At 52.9% G+C, this 20,248-nt stretch overlaps 1 protein-coding gene and 1 long non-coding RNA gene across 4 annotated transcripts in view; one reads left to right on the forward strand and one right to left on the reverse strand.

Moving 5' to 3' along the window:
• The window catches only part of LOC133351928 (nuclear factor 1 A-type-like), a 399,089-nt gene that overhangs the window by 131,672 nt on the left and 247,169 nt on the right, over positions 1 to 20,248 (forward strand). The window contains exon 1 of one of the 3 annotated variants that reach the window (XM_061567542.1): positions 10,016 to 10,304. The exons of 1 other annotated variant lie outside the window; for it this stretch is intronic. In XM_061567542.1, coding sequence (XP_061423526.1) covers positions 10,293 to 10,304 — 12 coding nt within the window. In that variant the 5' untranslated portion in view covers positions 10,016 to 10,292. Of the gene's footprint in view, positions 1 to 10,015; positions 10,305 to 18,261; positions 18,576 to 20,248 lie in introns of those variants that run through there. One more of the 3 variants, XM_061567543.1, reaches the window with a different exon arrangement.
• Positions 3,523 to 8,849, reverse strand: LOC133351929 (uncharacterized). The gene is made up of 3 exons (XR_009756236.1): positions 8,760 to 8,849; positions 5,077 to 5,134; positions 3,523 to 4,282 (listed from the first exon to the last, which is right to left on the reverse strand). It is a non-coding gene; the product is annotated as an uncharacterized LOC133351929 (long non-coding RNA).

Here is a 20,248-nt window from a genome sequence, read left to right on the forward strand (position 1 = left end):
GCGTGTGTGTATGTGTGTATGTATGTGTGTATGTGTGTGTTTGCGTGTGTGTGTATGAGTGTGTGTGTTTGCGTGTGTAGTGGGGAGCGGTAGTGTAGCGGTTAGCGCGCTGCGCTATGAACCTGGCGACCCGGGTTCGATTCCCGCTCACGGCTAACACCAGTGACGATTATCTGAACCGGTCCTGGGCCTCCCCTAGGTCGACTCAGCCTTAAATGAGTACCTGGTGCGGTGTGTAAACATCGCCACTAGGGAGACAAAGGCGGTCGGGCGTGGTGCTGGCCACCCACCCCCTCGTGTACCGTTCCGGCCTTCATAGGTGCTCGCTAACAGCACTTGCCCCTACAGTCTGTTCAGGCTATACGGGGGATCTTTGTCTTTGTGTTTGCGTGTGTGTATGTGTTTGTGTTTGTGTGTGTGTATGTGTTTGTGTGTGTATGTGTTTGTGTGTGTATGTGTTTGTGTGTGTATGTGTTTGTGTGTGTATGTGTTTGTGTGTGTATGTGTTTGTGTGTGTATGTGTTTGTGTGTGTATGTTTGCGCGTGTGTGTATGTGTGTATATATGCGTGTGTGTGTGTGTGGGGAGCGGTAGTGTAGTGCGCTGCGCTACCCTCCGACCCGAGTTCGATTCCCGCTCATGGACAACACCAGTGACATTTATCTGAACGGGTCATGGGCCTACCCTAGGTCGATTCAGCCTCAAATTAGCACCTGGTGTGGTGTGTAAACGTCACCACTGGGGATACAAAGGCGGTCGGGCGTGGCGTTGGCAACCCACTCCCTCGTGTGCCGTGCTGGCCTTCATAGGTGCTCGCTAACAACACTTGCCCCAACAGTCTGGTCAGGCTATACTGGGATCTTTGATATTTCAGAACTGTATTGTTTGCATGAATTAAATTAGATATTTACTGATTCTGCAGTGGTGTACAAATACAGATCTGTGGCGTCGTCATATACTGTGAAGGTCCGTTGCCCGAAACGTCGCCGATTATACACTTTCATGCAGCCGTCCATAAATGACGTCACGTACCTAGGGGGGGAGGGGGTCAGACATTTGTGACGATGTGTGACGAGGGGGGGGGGTTGAAAAATGTGACGTCACATCAAAATGCGTAACTTTAAATAAATATAGACAACACGTTCTACTTAATTAAATAGACTTTTTAATACATGTTTTTTTCCTACAACATCAGAGCGCAGCGCCACATTAAATACGCACTACAATGACAATAGTTTAAAGCGATTTGAAGCATGTTCTGTTTTTGTGGGGGTGGGAGTGGGGGCAGAGTTTTGTGACGTTATGTTTGAGAGTGGGTCTGACTTTTTGTGACGCCGTGACGACGGGGGGGGGGGGGGGGGGTTCAAAAATCGTCCAAAATCGAGTGACGTCATTTATGAACGGCCCCCATGTATTTTGCCCACCCATTGTTATTGACGAGTGCGCTGAGTTTTGTTGTACACTTTTGCACGAATGTGTGCGTGTGTGTTGGGGCGCGTGAGCTCTTATCCAGCAGCATCTCTGAATGCCGTCACAGCCCACCACGAGGTGGGTAGCCAGCACCACGCCCGGCCGCCTTTGTCTCCCCAGTGCTGATGTTTATACCTAGCGCTTTGTCTCTCGAGTGAACTTATAACGCATCGCCCCAGGTATTTATTTGAGGCTGAGTCAACCTAAGGGAGGCCCAGGTCCGGTTCAAATAATCGTCACTGATGTTGACCGTGAGCGAGAATCGAACTCGTCCTGACCTTCTGTTCAGGTCAAAACGGGAGGGGGGGGGCAGCCTTTGTACCCACGTGTGCCCACGTGTGTCCACGTGTGCAGGTACGCATTTGGGGAGCGGTGGTGCAGCGGTTAGCGCGCTGCTCTACGAAGCCGGCGATCTGAGTTCGATTCCCACTCACGGTCCACACCAGTGGCGATTATCTGAACCGGTCCTGGGCCTCTCCTAGGTCAACTCAGCCTCAAAATTAGTACCTGGTGCGGTGGTGTAAACATCGCCACTGGGGAGACAAAGGCGGCCGGGCGTGGTGCTGGCCACCCACCCCCTCGTGTGCCGTGCCGGCCTTCATAGGTGCTCGCTAACAGCACTTGCCCCCACAGTCTGTTCCAGCTATACGGGGCATCTTTGTCTTTTATACGCGTGCACGCGTACACGTGCTTACGAATTGCACGTAGCAACGTGCGCGTGCAATGGGAGCGGAATGCGTGGCATCACTGAACACACCCGGGGTGGATGGGGGGGGGGGTGTAGGATTGGGCACGAGTATGGCGAAACAGGTGCGGTGTCTGGGAGAGAGAGAGGGGGGAGGGGGGGAGGTGATGGGGGGGGCAAAGGGGATACAAAGACGGACGGGGATCGAATTTTCCTCGCAGCACAATCATCTCCGGCTCCGGGGCCGACAATCGGATTAAGGCGCCGTCCGTCTCGACCATCGACCGCGGTGGTGGAGCCGGAGCGTGAGTGGCTTTCCCAATCCGAGAGAGAGAGAAGGGGGGGGGGGAGAGGGGGGGGAGAGGGGGGGGGGAGAGAGGGGGGGAGAGGGGGGGGGAGAGGGGGGGAGGGGGGGAGAGGGGGGGGAGAGGGGGGGGAGAGGGGGGGGAGAGAGGGGGGGGGAGAGAGGGGGGGGAGAGGGGGGGGAGAGAGGGGGGGGAGAGAGGGGGGGGAGAGAGGGGGGGAGAGGGGGGGAGAGAGGGGGGGAGAGAGGGGGGAGAGAGGGGGGGAGAGAGGGGGGGGAGAGAGGAGGGGGGAGAGAGGGGGGAGAGGGGGGGGGAGAGAGGGGGGGGGGAGAGAGGAGGGGGGGGGGAGAGAAGGAGGGGAGAGTTGGGAGAGATGGAGGGGAGAGTGGGGAGAGAAAGAGGAGAGAAGGGGGGGTGAAGGGCAAACGTAGCGGAGAGAAAGGGGAGAGTGTGGAGAGAGTTGTAGATAAAGCGGGGATAATGGCGAGAGAAGGGGTGGGGGGAGCGCAGGAGTGGGGTAGTAGTAGTAGACATGGGAGAGAGAGAGTGAGACGAGAGGAGAGAGCGGGGAGAGTGGAGGGGGAGGGCTTGTCTGGTTAGAAACACGGTACACGGGGAGAGATGGTGGGGAAAAAAGGAGAGAGGGGAGGGTGAAGGAAGAGAGGGGGCGGTAAAGCGAGCTCACAGTCTCCCTCTCCCCGACGCTCCATATTACATTTGCAGTGTCAATTCCCCCCTACCCCATCCCCCCCCCCCCACATGATGCACCCACCTCTGTGTGTGGGACGGGGATGGTGGCCGAGTGGGAGGGGCTGTGAGATAGTGGGAGGGGCTGGAGGGAGGGAGGGGATCTAACGGGATGGGCTCCCAGAAACATCGTGGCTTGACGAAAGGAAGGGAGCCTTGATTTTAAGTTTTCGTGACTGCATGAATCCATACTCTTCGGTTCTTTCGGTAAAGTCACGTAGGTAGGAAATAAATCACGACGTTTCGGACGCTTGTGTTGCGCCCGAAACGTCGTGATTTATTTTATTTTTCTACCCACGTGACTTTACCGAACGAAACAAATAGTACGGATTCCTGGAGTCACGAAAGCTTCAAATCAAGATATTTTCTTATTGTTTGTTGCTGTAGTAACGTTTTGACCTGCTACCTGTTAAAAACAGCTTACAGATAATCGGATTCTTCCAGTATAAATACATATTCTGATTCTTCTGAACCCAAGGATATCGATGACTGTGCTTGCTCAATATCTCTTGCGTGGGTTTAACCCCCCCCCCCCCCACACCCCCCCCCTCGGGATAGAACAAGGTCCTCACTTGTTCCTTAAGCAACGTTCCCGGTTTATTTATCAAGCGTGGCACGAGGCAGTGAATGGGGGGAGGTGATTAGTGTTGGGGGGGCACTTTCCAATGAACCCAGCGACCCGAATTCGATTGGCGATCGTTGCGAAACTATCAGCGGCGCGACTGACCCGCTCCTGGGGCATCTCTCTCCTTCGACAACCGGGGCCACTGAGCGCTTATTGCATCAAAAACTGCAGTGATGGCAGCAGCAATGGTTGATATTAGAATGGGCTCGCAAATATGTCGCATTCCGCGCAAACAACGGCAGATGCTGATTACCTGATGCACGAATGGAAAATAAAAATTAAACTCTGCAGCAGTGAGCGACTGTGGTCATCCAGGACAGAGCGGACAACTTACAACGCGACGCAATGCCCGATGCACAGACACGAAGGAGACGTCACGGCGATGAAGCACTCCGCTTAATCCGGGCTTGACCCCAACGTGAATGTGAAATTGTCGTTGTTGCTCCGCGATCTGCATGAGCAGCCAAACGAATGAAGAAGACGAAGTGAAAACGTGTGTAGGTACGAGATTTAGAGCCGAGTAATCAGCTGCACGTGGTGAGCTGCACCCCCCCCCCCCCGCGTCAACTCCGCCCCCTTTTGCAGAAGAGCGCCAATTGCTCAGGTAGCCCCGCCCCTTCCTCCATCCCCCCCTCCCTCATTCCACCTTCCCCATCCCTCCAACTTCCCCATCCCTCCACCTTCCCCCACCCTCCACTCCCCCTCCCACAAACTCCCCCTCCCACAAACTCCCCCTCCCACAAACTCCCCCTCCACCCCCCTCCCTCCACCTCCACCCCCCCTCCCTCTACACCCCTCCCTCCCCCTCCACTCCTCCTCCCGCCACCTCTCCCCACCACTTCCCCTCCCTCACCTCCCCCTCTACTCCCCCTCCATCCCCCTCCACCCCCTCCCTCCACCTCCACCCCCCTCCCTCCACATCTCCCCTCCAACCCCCTCCCTCCCTCTCCCTCCCTCTCCCGGATTTGTCGTGTACCGAGCATTAGCCAAGACATTTAAAACCGATCTTCACCAAAAAGCTTTATCGAGTCGGTGGTGGGTGAGTGGGCGGGTACCGGGATAGTCTTTGACTATATACTCGACATCATCTACAACTATGACCGTATTCTCCAGAATGTCGCAGTTTTCCCCACTGTTTTCAGTCCAACAATTGTGGGCGCTCTTATAATCCGGTGTGCGTGTGTGCGTCCAGATTTGTTGAACTTGACTCACACCGTGGCATACGGTTTTGGGGGTGCGTCTTACTTTCCGGAGCGTCTCATGATCCGGCGAACGCGTGTGCCCCTGTATCCCATGTCGTGGCCTGGGCATCTCAAGCAAACCGAGAGAGGGAGAGAGAGAGAGAGAAGCCGTGGCACTAGAAGCCTCGTAGCCGGCCACAAGGTGTCGTTTGGAACATGCGTAGGAGACCGCCCATTCTTCTCTGTGAACTTGGCTAACGGGAAGAGGAGGAGGAGGGACGGATGATGATGATGACTACGGCGGTGTTGGGTGCTAGGCGGGTGGCCGTGGGAGGGGATACGAAGGCTGCAGCCGAAGAAAGCGATAAGAAGTGTCTCATTCATATCGCTCACATCCGCCGTTGGGGTTTGTGTGTTGTGCCCCACACTTGCGTGTGTGTCCGACGTTTCGCTCCACCTGCTGGTATCTTCTTTAAAACTACAAAAAAATTAAACATTGACGTCATTAAGGGCAGTAAGAAGACGCATGAAGCTCCTAGCATGTGGAGGGAAACGTCGGACAACATGCCGAACAAACGCATGGTACAACACGAAATCTAATCTCAAGTTCGACTCAACTCATCATCCCACTGGGGCCGATACAATACTCTCAACTATGTATGCGGAAGTCAACAGTGGATAATGTACCGAGAGGTAAAATCGCTCCCGCCATAGGAATGTGGAATTTCCACTCCGGGCTCAGAGCTGGAGAAAGGAGATGAGCAATGGATTGAAATGCTCATTTCGACCAAGACGTCACTTTCAGTAGCTTTAGAGTAGCAATTTAGATCATGCTTGGATGGGTGGCCAACATACACATACAAGTGGCCATTCGTTTGTGGGGAGATCTAGATCTTAAGTTTTCGTGACTGCAATGATCCATACTCTTTAGTTCTTTCAGTAAAATAACGTCGGTACAAAATAAATAATTTATTAAACAAACAAACAAAAATAGTGTGCCCACTACAGCAATTTGTTTCTTGCTGTGGCTGTCCCACCTGATGACGGAAGCTTGCGTTGCTTCCGAAACGTCGTGATCTAAATATTTTTTGTTTAATTTTTGATGTCTTTTATTTTATACCGACGTGACTTTACCGAAAGAACTAAATAGTTGTGGGGAGATGCTTTGGGCAGCAGAGAGCAGATTGACAAAATCGATTATTGTGCTGTACGTCTATGATGCCGTCGAAACCAACCCGGCACAGACGAGCGTGGTCAAATAACCCCCACGATCCGCGCGGCGCGGAAAGAGCATCACTCAGCAGTGGATGTATCGTCACATTGATCACACGCGTGGATGTGTGCGCCATTGGAACACACGCAAGTTCAAAGACATCACCGTTGATCGTTAAGAAATGTGGGCTCGGGGAAGGACACATCGTGGTGAGAAGGGGAATGGGGTGCGCAAACGCCGCTCGAGACTGATTATGACAACGGAGTGGCCGCCAAGGACGTGAAGAACACCGAGAGAGATGGTGGCACGAAATCGGATCTGTGTTGAAGTCGATGGGTAGATATGTTACAAATCGGGACCGTGAGCGCCGTAGCGATCATCCAGCAGTGGAATGACCATGGCCGACGATGATACGGGTGGCAACGTCTTGAACGCGAGTTAGCGGCGGCAAAAAATTATGAACGGCGAAGGTGAAGGAGGAAATCTCACGTAAGAATAAATGAGCCCTAATTGTCTTCACCTGGAGAGGCAACGCATTACGATGTAATGCCACCGCGCCTTAATTGGCGGCACATTCAATATTTAACTATTTCATTTGCTTGCTTCTCGGGTAATTGCTTTTAAAATTATTACGAATTACCGTAGCCTCTGGATTGCAACACCCACATTTCCCTCCTGTATTGTAAAGCAAAGGTTTTGCGGGCGCGTCTTATAATCGTGTGGGTGCGCGCGTTTTAACAATGGGGGGAGCGGTAGTGCGTTGCGCTACGAACCCGGCGAGCCGAGTTCGATTCTCGCTCACGGCCACAAACACCGGGTGACGTTAATCTGAGCCGGTCCTGGGCCTCCCCTAGGTCGACTTAGCCTCCAATGAGTACCTTGTGCGGTGTAAACATCTCCATTGGGGAGACAAAGGCGGCCGGGCGTGGTTGGTGGAAACCCACCCCCTCGTGTGCCGTGCCGGCCTTCATAGGTGCACGCTAACAGCACTTGCCCCTATCAGTCTGTTCAGGTTATATGGGGGATCTTTGTCTTGTGTGTTAACAAATTTTCATAACTTTATTGACACCGGGCACACGATGTGGACGTGCTTCGTGTTTATTCGGAGACAATTAAACTTGTTTTTGATATCGTTTAAGAAAAAATGTTTCGGAATAATTTGCGTGCGAGAAAAGTCACGTAGAAGGGAAATAATAAAATAATAAAAATTTTACATAATAAAATAATTCTCACGACGTTTCGGCCACAACGTAAGCAGCCGTCCTCAGGTGAAGAACAGGTCTGTCGGGAAGACAGCGTCTGAATGAAACACCCCAGGCTTGGAGCGTATATTTAAGCTGGGTTGGAGGGGGAAGAGCGCCTTGACAAAAGAATTTGGATATCAATTTGCATATTTTGTCAAGGCGCTCTTCCCCCTCCAACCAGCTTAAATATACGCTCCAAGCCTGGGGTGTTTCATTCAGACGCTGTCTTCCCGACAAACCTTTTCTTTACCTGAGGACGGCTACTTGCGTTGTGGCCGAAACGTCGTGAGAATTATTTTATTATGTTTTATTTTTTATTATTTTATTATTTCCCTTCTACGTGACTTTACGGAAAGAACCAAGAAGATGAATCCATGCAGTTACGAAAGCTTTAAATCGAAATTTGCGTGCGAGTGCCAAATCAATAGGACGCGGCGCATTAAAAAAAATTTCTATCTCACGGAGTCTGCATGCCAGCTGTTTCGAATGGAAATTCCCATAGCGACAATCGGAACCAAACCGAAAACATCTGTGCAATGTTCGCATTAAATACGCTGAACTTACAGCGATGACAACGTTGTAATTGGCTTATCATTTTAATACCGCTCCTAATTAGGGCATATGCTCTACAATTAAAAACGAGCGTCGCCGTTGAAACCTGTTGATATGCGTTGCCATTCGAGGGGAGATGGAGGGTTAATTACCTAATCTCTCAATGAATATATCCGGAAATGCGCAAGGCTGCCTCGAGAAGTCAGGATTATCCGCTTGAAGCACTCCCAACCGCGAGAGGACATTGTTTGCGTCGCTCCGTAATCATATCTATATTTCGATTTAAAGCTTTCGTGACTGCAGGGATTCATCTTCTTGGTTATTTCGGTAAAGTCACGTAGAATGGAAATAATAAAATAATAAAAATAAAACATAATAAAATAATTCTCACGACGTTTCGGCCACAACGCAAGCAGCCGTCCTCAGGTGAAGAACAGGTCTGTCAGAAAGACAGCGTTGTGGCCGAAACGTCGTGAGAATAATTTTATTATGTTTTATTTTTATTATTTTATTATTTCCATTCTACGTGACTTTATCGAAAGAACCAAGAAGATATATCTATATTATTAGCATTAACACGTGGCAGGCTTTCGCGACCAATATTATTCATAATCAACGTTTTTGGGTTTAGATCGCGTTATTTATAAATGTGTCGTAACCCTCCACCACCCGACACGACCAATCAGCAAAAAAAGTGTCACGTTGACAAAAGACAAATAGTTCACTGCTTTAGCCTACCGGTGTGTTGAAGCGTGAAACCACAACATTTTCGATTTTCGAGTACGACGTTTCGCTGGTAATTGCATCCAGCATCATCGGGCAATTCTGGCTTCAGTCGTTTGAATTTGACGGTTTATTCGTTGCATGGGAAAATCCCGTTCAGCCAGTCGCCCAGCTAGCTTCGGCGGCGAACGGCCCGCAGCTACCAGAAGAGTTATTGTTTTATAGGGGTAGAGAGAAGCACAGCCAGCAGCCAGCCGGAAACTCGAGGCATTGATTATACACTGGTCAACAAAAAATAAACATTTTTTTCTGGCCAGGGCTTTTGCAGCTGTTTTAGACTAATTTCAGGGTGCTGATTCCAAATCTGATCTCAGATTTGTTCTATCACATCTCATTTTTATGCTATCGGCATACCCCATTTTCATTGATTTTACCCGAAATTAACTCTGTCACTTATGATTGCAAGTTGTTGCGAGTCAGTGACTGCTTTAGTGTTAAAATATGGTGTTGTATCTCAAAAACCTGATGTGATAGACAAAAACTGATGCCAGATTTGGAATCAGCACCTCAAAATTACCTTAAAACCGTTGGAATATCTTATGCCAGAAAAAGTATGTTGACCAGTGAATTATTTTAATTGAACGGTATGATTTGGTTTCATTTGGACGGAGCGGTGGGGCAGCGGTTAGCGCACTCGCGCTTGGAACTCAGCTACCTGGGTTCGATTTTCGGCCACAGTCAACACCTTCACCTATTTTGGGTCATCCACAGCTCATTTCCTTCCCAAACCCGCATTGACCACCGTGGTGAAGTATGGTCAAACCCAATCCATATTGACCGATGCTCCCACATAAAGGGGGTGGGGGGGGGGTGGTGTGGTGTCTTCATCCACCGTCTCGCCGTAGCCTCCTGTGCAATATTTCTTGAGGACCCTGTTACTAGTTCACTGCAATATTGATGATTTTTTTAGTTTCTATTTTGTTGCTGCTGGGCTTATAACAAAGCCGGGAAACTGGCGAAACGGGGGAACCAACACATCAAATAAACCCACCCTTAGACGGGGGCTGCAATTCGTTTTATTTCCCTTACATAATAACCAAGCCGCACTGCACTGACCCATCACGTTGAAGTATGGTCAAACCCCAGCACCCATCCCCCCTCCCTCCTCCCATGAGCGACCAAAACACGGCGTGGCGGAGGTGTTCATCCAGCAGCGGGGTTGATTTAGAGGGCTATTGCCTGTCAATGATCGCTCTTTTCTCATTTTTTTTTTTTGGCCAACACACAAAAAAAAAACTAATATTGTAACCAACATGAGAGCGAGCGAGCGAGCGTGGTGGCGGTGCAAGGCGCGCCGGGCTGGGCACAGATAAAAACGAGCGCTTCAATTCACGCGAGCAATGAGCAGTGCTGCTGCTGATGGTTGCTGATGCCCGGTGCGGATGCTGATGAAGATGCAAGTCTCAATTTATCCGCCTCCGATCGAGTTGTTGTTGTTGGTGGTGGTGGTGGTGGTCCCGGTGGTGGTGTCACGACGACTTGGTCATTATGGATGTCAAGGTGGGTTCACGACAACTGATGGAACGGCGCGTGGCGCTCTCAGCAATCCGCACGCACCATCCGCACTGTATAAGGAGTCTCTACTGTAACGGGATGTGTGTGATGTGAGTGTGCGCTTGTGTGTGTGTGTCCTTGATGAGTGTGTGTGTGACGGGTGAAGTTGGGTTTGTGATGTGTGTGATGTGAGTGTGCGCGTGTGTGTGTGTCCTTGATGAGTGTGTGTGTGTGACGGGTAAAGTTGGGTTTGTGATGTGTGTGATGTGAGTGTGCGTGTGTCCTTGATGAGTGTGTGTGTGTGACGGGTGAAGTTGGGTTTGTGATGTGTGTGATATGAGTGTGCGCGTGTGTATGTGTGTCCTTGATGAGTGTGTGTGTGTGACGGGTGAAGTTGGGTTTGTGATGTGTGTGATGTGAGTGTGCGCGTGTGTGTGTGTCCTTGATGAGTGTGTGTGTGACGGGTGAAGTTGGGTTTGTGATGTGTGTGATGTGAGTGTGCGCTTGTGTGTGTGTGTCCTTGATGAGTGTGTGTGTGTGACGGGTGAAGTTGGGTTTGTGATGTGTGTGATGTGAGTGTGCGCGTGTGTGTGTGTCCTTGATGAGTGTGTGTGTGTGACGGGTAAAGTTGGATTTGTGATGTGTGTGATGTGAGTGTGCGTGTGTGTGTGACGTCTGAAGTTGGGTTTGTGATGTGTGTGATGTGAGTGTGTGGCTGTGGTATGGAAGTGTGTGTATGTCTGTGTGATGTGTGTGATGTGTGTCTGTGTTGTGAGTGTGTGTTTTAACGTGTGATGTTGGTTATGAGTGTGTGATATGTGCCACGTGAAGTGGGTGTATGATGTACGTTTGATGTGTGTGTGATGATTGTATTGAGTGTCTGTTATGAATGTGTGCGTGTCTTTGATGAGTGTGTGTGACATGTGAAGTGGGTGTATAATGTGTGTGTGTGATGTATGTGTGTTTGTAATGTGCGTGTTTATATAACATGTGGAGTGTGTGTCCGTTAAGAATGTGTGTGTGTGTATTGAGCGTGCGATGTGTTTTTGCGTGATGTGAAATGGGTGTCTGTATGTGTAATGAGTTGTGTGATGATTGTATTGAGTGTGTGCGTGTCTGTGTTATGAGTGTGTGATGTGGGTGTGTGATGTGTGTTTGTGATAGAAACTCGGGTGATGCTGATAGGCCAGTTGTCGATATCGATTATGATAATAGCGATGATGACTATAATGATTATGATAGCGCCCAAGTGATGAATTTGCATTGAAGGCTATTTTATAATTAATTGTAGTCGTAACGAATTATTGTGGCGATGATTTTGATGGGAACTACGTACAATGAAAATCGTAACCTCGATATTTAATCATTCTCGAATTAAGATTGCTTTCGATAGTGATTTTGATACGCAACGATGGCCCACAGTGATGATGATCATCACTTGCGATGACAACACACTGATGATCATGACCCTTGGCGATGATCAATAAATGCATTGACGACCACGCGCTACAACGGATAACGGTGCCTTGCAGTAAGTTGGGCCATTTACACATCAGAGTGATTGTGATAATCAATTAAATGACATTGATAACGATGATTATGAGTGACTAATGATAACGGCGATGCTAACATTAATTGATTTGACTAATTATACTGATGATAATGATGTCATCAAATAACTAATCACTAATAATGATGACTAATGACAATGGTTTAATTAGTTCTAGTGATGATTATAATGACGACGACGACGACTAAACGATAACGACTTACAAATTACAAAGTCGGTCACGACGACTTAGAGTCATCACGCTGACGACAATGACAATGGCATTCCAATGTCATACGGTAATGACGCTTTGCACACACACACACTAACAAACTCTCCTAGCAAAGCACAGTGACAGGGACGGGGACTATGCTCCCACGTCTGCTTGTGCATCAGCAGCAGCAGCAGCACCACATTCAGCAGCCAAGGCGACTGTAATACAGTGCAAAGGGAAGCTGTGTCTGGCAGCCAGGATATATTGAGCCAATAGTGCAATAGCGCAGAGCCAGGATAAGGCGAGGGGAGGGGGTGGTGGGGAGGGAAGAGTGGAGGGGGGGGGGGTTCTGCTGCTGGTGGTGGTGGTGCTGGTGTGAATGCGTCTGGGTCTATGATGAGAGGGGTGGGGGTATAGGGGCTGGTGGTGCCTGGAGGGGGTGGGGGTAGTGGTGGATGCCATCGGATGATGCGGTCATGATCATAGGGCTTGGGTCTGGGGGGGGGGGTAGCGAGTGGACAGTTCAGAGCTTTCTGCCACCCTCCCCCCCACCTCCATCCCCCCACCCCGCCCCCCTCCCGTTTTTATCTCATCCCATCTCACTCCACATCCCAGCAGCGACGCTTGCCTCCTGATCTCAGCTCCGTTGTGTTTAGAGGTCGCCTGTGCAGTTTGGTCTTAGAGGAGGGGAGTTCGGGGGGGGGGGAGTTGGGGGGAGGGGAGTTGGGGGGAGGGGAGTTGGGGGGGGAGTTGGGGGAGGGGAGTTGGGGGGGGGAGTTGGGGGGGGAGTTGGGGGGGGAGTTGGGGGGGGGGGAGTTGGGAGGGGGAGTTGGGGGGGGAGTTGGAGGGGGGGGGAGTTGGGGGGGGAGTTGGGGGAGGGGAGTTGGGGGGGGGAGTTGGGGGGGGGAAGTTGGGGGGGGAGTTGGGGGGGGAGTTGGGGGGGGAGTTGGGGGGGGAGTTGGGGGGGGAGTTGGGGGGGGGAGTTGGGGGGGGGAGTTAGGGGGGGAGTTGGGGGGGGAGTTGGGGGGGAGTTGGGGGGGGAGTTGGGGGGGGAGTTGGGGGGGGAGTTGGGGGGGAGTTGGGGGGGGAGTTGGGGGGGGGAGTTGGGGGGGGAGTTGGGGGGGGGGAGTTGGGGGGGTTGGGGGGGGGAGTTGGGGGGGGGGAGTTGGCGGGGGGGTTGGGGGGGGAGTTGGGGGGGGGGGTTGGGGGGGAAGTTGGGGGGGGGAGTTGGGGGGGGAGTTGGGGGGGGGGGAGTTGGGGGGGGGGAGTTGGCGGGGGGGTTGGGGGGGGAGTTGGGGGGGGAGTTGGGGGGGGGTTGGGGGGGAAGTTGGGGGGGGGGAGTTGGGGGGGGAGTTGGGGGGGGGGGAGTTGGGGGGGGGGAGTTGGCGGGGGGGTTGGGGGGGGAGTTGGGGGGGGAGTTGGGGGGGGGGTTGGGGGGGAAGTTGGGGGGGGGGAGTTGGGGGGGGAGTTGGGGGGGGAGTTGGGGGGGAGTTGGGGGGGGAGTTGGGGGGGAGTTGGGGGGGGAGTTGGGGGGGGAGTTGGGGGGGAAAGTTGGGGGGGGGGTTGGGGGGGGGAGTTGGGGGGGGGGGTTGGGGGGGGAGTTGGGGGGGGAGTTGGGGGGGGAGTTGGGGGGGGAGTTGGGGGGGGAGTTGGGGGGGGAGTTGGGGGGGGAGTTGGGGGGGGAGTTGGGGGGGGGAGTTGGGGGGGAGTTGGGGGGAGTTGGGGGGGGGAGTTGGGGGGGGGAGTTGGGGGGGGGAGTTGGGGGGGGGAGTTGGGGGGGGGAGTTGGGGGGGGGAGTTGGGGGGGGGAGTTGGGGGGGGAGTTGGGGGGGGAGTTGGGGGGGGGAGTTGGGGGGGGGAGTTGGGGGGGGAGTTGGGGGGGGAGTTGGGGGGGGGAGTTGGGGGGGGAGTTGGGGGGGGAGTTGGGGGGGGGAGTTGGGGGGGGAGTTGGGGGGGGAGTTGGGGGGGGAGTTGGGGGGGAGTTGGGGGGGGAGTTGGGGGGGGAGTTGGGGGGGGGAGTTGGGGGGGGAGTTGGGGGGGGAGTTGGGGGGGGAGTTGGGGGGGGAGTTGGGGGGGGAGTTGGGGGGGGGGTTGGGGGGGGGAGTTGGGGGGGGGAGTTGGGGGGGGGGAGTTGGGGGGGGGAGTTGGGGGAGGGGAGTTGGGGGAGGGGAGTGGGGGAGGGGAGTTGGGGGAGGGGAGTTGGGGGGGGGAGTTGGGGGGGGAGTTGGCGGGGGGGTTGGGGGGGAGTTGGGGGGGGGGGTTGGGGGGGAGTTGGGGGGGGGGAGTTGGGGGGGGGAGTTGGGGGGGGGAGTTGGGGGGGGGAGTTGGGGGGGGGGGGTTGGGGGGGGGGTTGGGGGGGGGGAGTTGGGGGGGGAGTTGGGGGGGGGAGTTGGGGGGGGAGTTGGGGGGGGAGTTGGGGGGGGGAGTTGGGGGGGGAGTTGGGGGGGGCTTCTCTACCCAGAGGCTGCTCGGTTCTATAGCGACGCCTGCCCCCCACCACCAACCCCACCCCCCACCACCACCCCCACCCCCCCACCACCACCCTCTTAATTCATCGCCGTCTGCAGAAGTCCCCGCCACCCCATCCCCGTTTCTTGCACACCAGCGGCCAGCTCGAGTCGGGCATTAGCTGTGCCAAGTCTCGACACAAGGGAGCCATCCCTCTCCTCCACCGCTACTCCCTCTCCACGTCACTACACCCACCCAGCCATTCGTTTAAGCCGTCGATTCGTGCGTCCGCCTGTTCAACCTATCTGTTAATTAATTAATGGGTACATTAACTTACATATATATACATCATCCGTTCAGCAATTCATTGTTTTATTGATTCGTCCATTATTTCATTCACCCACCTAATCCATTCATGAGTTCATCCGGACAAGCATGATGCAAATAATGAATCCTCCCAACCATTAATCCATTCATCCATCCATCCATTCAGTTGTCTATCATTTTTTTATTAGTTTCATTCATCAATCCACCCATTTCATTCACTCAACCATACGTCCTTTCATCCACTCACAACATCGATCCTTCCACCAACCCATATATCCATTTATTCATCCGTTAATTAATTCTCCAAAACCCTATCTCACACCTTGTCCTCGTCATCCTACAAACCAGCAGCCCTCTCATTATCGCCTCTTTTCCTCTTTTACTTTCTCCGCTTTTTAAACACCCTCCACCCCCATTTAACTCTTCTTCTAACCTTCGGCAACAACAACAAAAATCCGCCCGTCCTTCTCGCGATTTCGACTCCGTCTCCTCCGACCCGTGCAGACGGCGAGACGCAGAGTGTCTTCCCCAGAGCGTGAAGAAAGGAGTATGAGAAGAAGCCGGCCGCTACCTCCTGGTTTGCTGTTCTGCGCTCCTACTTTGACCCTGAACTTGACGGCGGCGCGCGAGACAGAGGGAGGGCGGAGAGTAGAGACAGAGGGAGGAGTAGGAGAGAGTGGAGACAGAGGGAGGGAGGAGAGTGGAGAGACAGAGAGACAGAGGAAGGGGGAGGAGAGAGTGGAGACAGAGGGAGGGAGGAGAGTGGAGAGACAGAGTGACAGAGGGAGGGGAAGGAGAGAGTGGAGACAGAGGGAGGGAGGAGAGTAGAGAGACAGAGGGAGGGGGAGGAGAGTGGAGAGAGTGGAGAGAGTAGAGGGAGGAGGGGCAGGAGAGAGTGGAGAGAGTAGAGAAACATAGGGAGGAGGGGGAGGAGGAGGAGAGTGGAGAGACGGAGAGAGGGCGGAGAGTAGAGACAGAGGGAGGAGGGGCAGGAGAGAGTGGAGAGACAGAGAGACAGAGGGAGGAGGAGAGAGTGGAGAGAGTAGAGAGTTGGAGGGAGGAGGAGAGAGTAGAGAGACAGAGGAGAGAGACAGAATGTGTATACCCCTGCGCATCATAATCCCATTAGCTCCATAGATGCGATGACTGATTTGCGGTGAGGCTAAACATTTTATCGCTGGAGTAAGCAAGCGAGCGGGGGAGGTTCCAGCTCGTTTTCTCGTTCTTGTTTAAGACCACCCGTTTTCTTTTCCCCGTACCTACATCCCCTCTCTTCCAGGATTGCCCCTTCTCCCCCACCACCACCACCACCGTACCATCGTACCACCATCAATCCCATAATCTCCACCCCCCCCCCACCCCTCAACTGCCCTTCCTCCACTCCCACCCACCCGTTGAGTCGCACACTAAAGCAGCCAGCCATCTCTTTCCTGTAACTGTGTTGTGAGTTTCCGCTCCTGTAGATATTCACCAAGTCCACTCCCTGCTCCACCCCCATATCTCATAAACACATAACATTCACAGATACACGTGCATGCATAGATATGCATTCGACGAGATACATATAGACACACACATACACCTTCACACATACATGTAAAGATAGCCGGTGTAGTCCACATAGGCTGCTGGGGCAAGTGCTGTTAATGAGAATACATACACACACGTTTAAATACAAAGTTACCCCCAACCCTGTATATACCGTACATGTCGTTGGGGCAAGTGCTGTGAGCACACACACCCATACACACACACACCCATACACACCCATACACAAACACACCCATACATCCATACACATACACCCACACACCCATACACAAACACCCACACACCCATACACAAACACACACCCATACACAAACACATACCCATACACAAACACCCTACACACACACCCATATACACACACCCATACACACACCCTACACACACCCATACCCACACACACCCTACACACACCCACACACAAACCCATACACATACACCCATACACACACACCCTACACACACCCCATACACACCCCCATACACAAACACACCCATACACACACCCATACACACACCCATACGCATACACCCACACGCCCATACACACACACCCTACACACACACACACACCCTACACACACACAAACACACCCTTACACACACCCATACACACACCGACACACATATCCATACCCACACACACAAACCCTCATACACACCCCCACACACACCCTTACACACACACACCCTACACACACACTCTCATACACACACACACCCCATACCCACACCCTACACACACCCTCATACACACACACACACCCTCATACACACACAGCCATACCCACACCCTACACACACCCCATACACACACCCTTACACACACACCCATACACACACACCCTACACACACACACACCCCATACCCACACCCTACACACACCCCATACACACGCCCATACACACACACTCACACACACACCCATACCCACACACACACACCCATACCCACACCCTACACACACCCCATACACATACACACCCATACACACACACCCACACACACCCACACACACACCCATACACACACACACCCATACACACACACACCCATACACACACACACCCATACACACACACCCATACACACCCCTACACACACACCCACACACACACCCCATATACACCCTAATACACACACACCCAAACACACACCCTACACACACACACACACCCCACACACACCCTCATACACACCCACACACACACCCCATACACGCCCTCATACACACACACACCCCATACACCCACACACACACCCGCACACACACCCTACACACACACACACCCCATACACACGCTCATACACACACACACACACCCCATACACCCACACACACCCCCATACACACACACTCATACCCATACACACACACCCATGCACACACCCATACCCATACCCGCACCCATACACACACACATACACACACACACACCCACACACATACACACACACACCCACACACACACCCACACACACACCCACACATACACCCACACCCTTACACACCCCACACACACACACCCTTACACACCCACACCCACACACTCCCACACACACACACCTTTACACACCCACACATACACACCCACACACACCCACACACACACACACCCACACACACACACGGGCATCCACAGTTGTTCCCCTTCCGTGCACGCGGCTTAGCCCCAATCCCAGCCCTCTCCCTCCCCTCCTCTCTCTCTCTGCGTCCTGCACGCAGACTCAGCAGCGCAACCCTCGCTGTGTCCCTCTTCACTGTTCCCTCCCTCCCTCATCCCCCACCACCACCCTCCCATCCTCCCCAATTCACGACCATCAGCATCAGCCAGCAGCACTCACCGCGGACGCATTTGGATCGAGTTCAAAAACCGCTTCCATCCTCATCCTCTTCCTCGTCGCCCCCTTTTTGCAAGCAGCGGGCGATTCCGTGTCGCGTCTCAACTACGCGTGCAACAACAGCGACACAAGTGAAACGAAATCATTTAAAGGACAGGGAGAGAGAGCGAGAGGAGAGAGAGGGAGGGAGTGACCGAGAGAGCGAGATACACGCAGAGAGAGAGAGAGACACACACGAAGCAAGTTGGACATCTGCCCCTCCTCCTCCTCCTCTTCCTGGCTTGAACACACCATGTGAATTCATCATCAGCGTCACTCCGCTCGCCAGTAAACACTCCGGCTAGTGATGGTAGGTGTGCCGTCGTCGCCTTCGTCGCTGTTACACGCTCGCTCTCATAGCAGACGCAATAAAAGCAGCGGCGATGCTCACGATGACGATGTTGGGGGGAGAGGGAGGGTGCATTTAACGATGACGATACGCTGACAAACTCATGCACGCACTTTATACATGCAAGTGTCGGTATGTGTCGTGGACCCAACGTTTGCATGTTGCATGCGCGGTTTTATGAATATCGGTTACTTCGCAAACTCGTTGATCTAGCCGGGCTTGCCTGCTGTGCTAATGAGTATTGCCATGCAGTCTCTGATGTTGTGGGGGTTTGAGCGTGTGCGTGTTGGGGTTGAGTAGGGAGCGGTGGTGCAGTGGTTAGCGCACAGCGCGCTGTAAACGCGGCCACCCGAGTTCGATTCCCGTTCGCTATCAATGTCAGTGGGGAACACTTGGACCCGTTCCGGGGGCTGCCAGGTGCGGTGTGTGAACATCGGAAAAGGGGAGACAAAGGCGGCCGGGCGTGGTGCTGACCACCCATCTCTCCCCGTGTGCAGTACCGGCCTTGATAGGTGCTCGCTAACAGCACTTGCCCCAGCAGTCCGTAGGGCCACGTGGTGGACTTGGGGCTAAGACGGGGCAGTACTACAGGGACGTGTATCATGCTACGTCGCGTGCGATGTTCTGTGCGTAATTGCTGGGAGTTTATTGTTATATTGTTATTATTATGACGAGTCGATGCATCCCCATACACGCACTCACTCCGGCGTAGGCCAATCCGTTTCAAAGGCAATGCATACGATGATTATTATTATCGCAGCGTGTTTTGTTTGCATGCTCACCACAAGTAGTGTGTGTGTGTGTGGTTAATGCGGACTTGATTCCTTGCAAAAATGTTTCTATTTGGTGTTTTATAAACATCTTAACACGTGTTTTATTGCCAGAAAGGGTAAAAGCTATTCGTATTTTCCGTACAAACTTTAATATCCTGCATCGAGCCCTTATCCCCCCACCCCAACCCCCAGCGTGTTTCATGTTTTATGGAACCCAAGGCTTGCCTTGGCATATTCACACGTGCTTGCCCTTCTGTTCCATTTACAAGCAATAGGCACAACAACAACAAAAACAACAACAACAACAACAAGTGGCATTGAGGCGGTGCTCATCCGTCGTTTTGCAGTTCCAAGCCAGTGAGAGAAATTCCACGTTTCTATGGCGGGGAGAGGCTGCCCATGGGACGAACCACTGTTGGCTTGTCCACAAAGTGGTAGCTATTTTATCGACCCCCTCCGGAGGGTAAATTATGGGGTGGTAAAGTGTTTTTTTTTTTGTTGCGAGGGGGCCTGGATAGGCGGTTCAAGTGTTGATGTTACTCATTTAAGGCCGAGTCAACCTAGGGGGGGAAGCCGAGGTTTTAAATACCATGCGCCACTGATGTTATCCGTGACCGGGAATCGAACTCAGGTCACCGGGGTCATAGGGGAGTGATAAGCCATAGAGTAACCTCGCATAAATACGCGCAGTATGCAGTGGTATCAATCTTGAACGGGTTTATTAAATGACCGTATTCTCCGTTTTATAAGACGCGCATGTGGGCATGGTGTCAATCAAGTTGTTGTTAAAAATCTGGTCACGCGTGTAGACATCTATTGGAGTATAAAACGCACCCCGCAACCTTTTGCTTACAATTACCG

Source organism: Lethenteron reissneri, chromosome 39, assembly GCF_015708825.2.
Source record: "Lethenteron reissneri isolate LAM-NWPU_2019-01 chromosome 39, ASM1570882v1, whole genome shotgun sequence".
NCBI lineage: Eukaryota > Metazoa > Chordata > Hyperoartia > Petromyzontiformes > Petromyzontidae > Lethenteron > Lethenteron reissneri.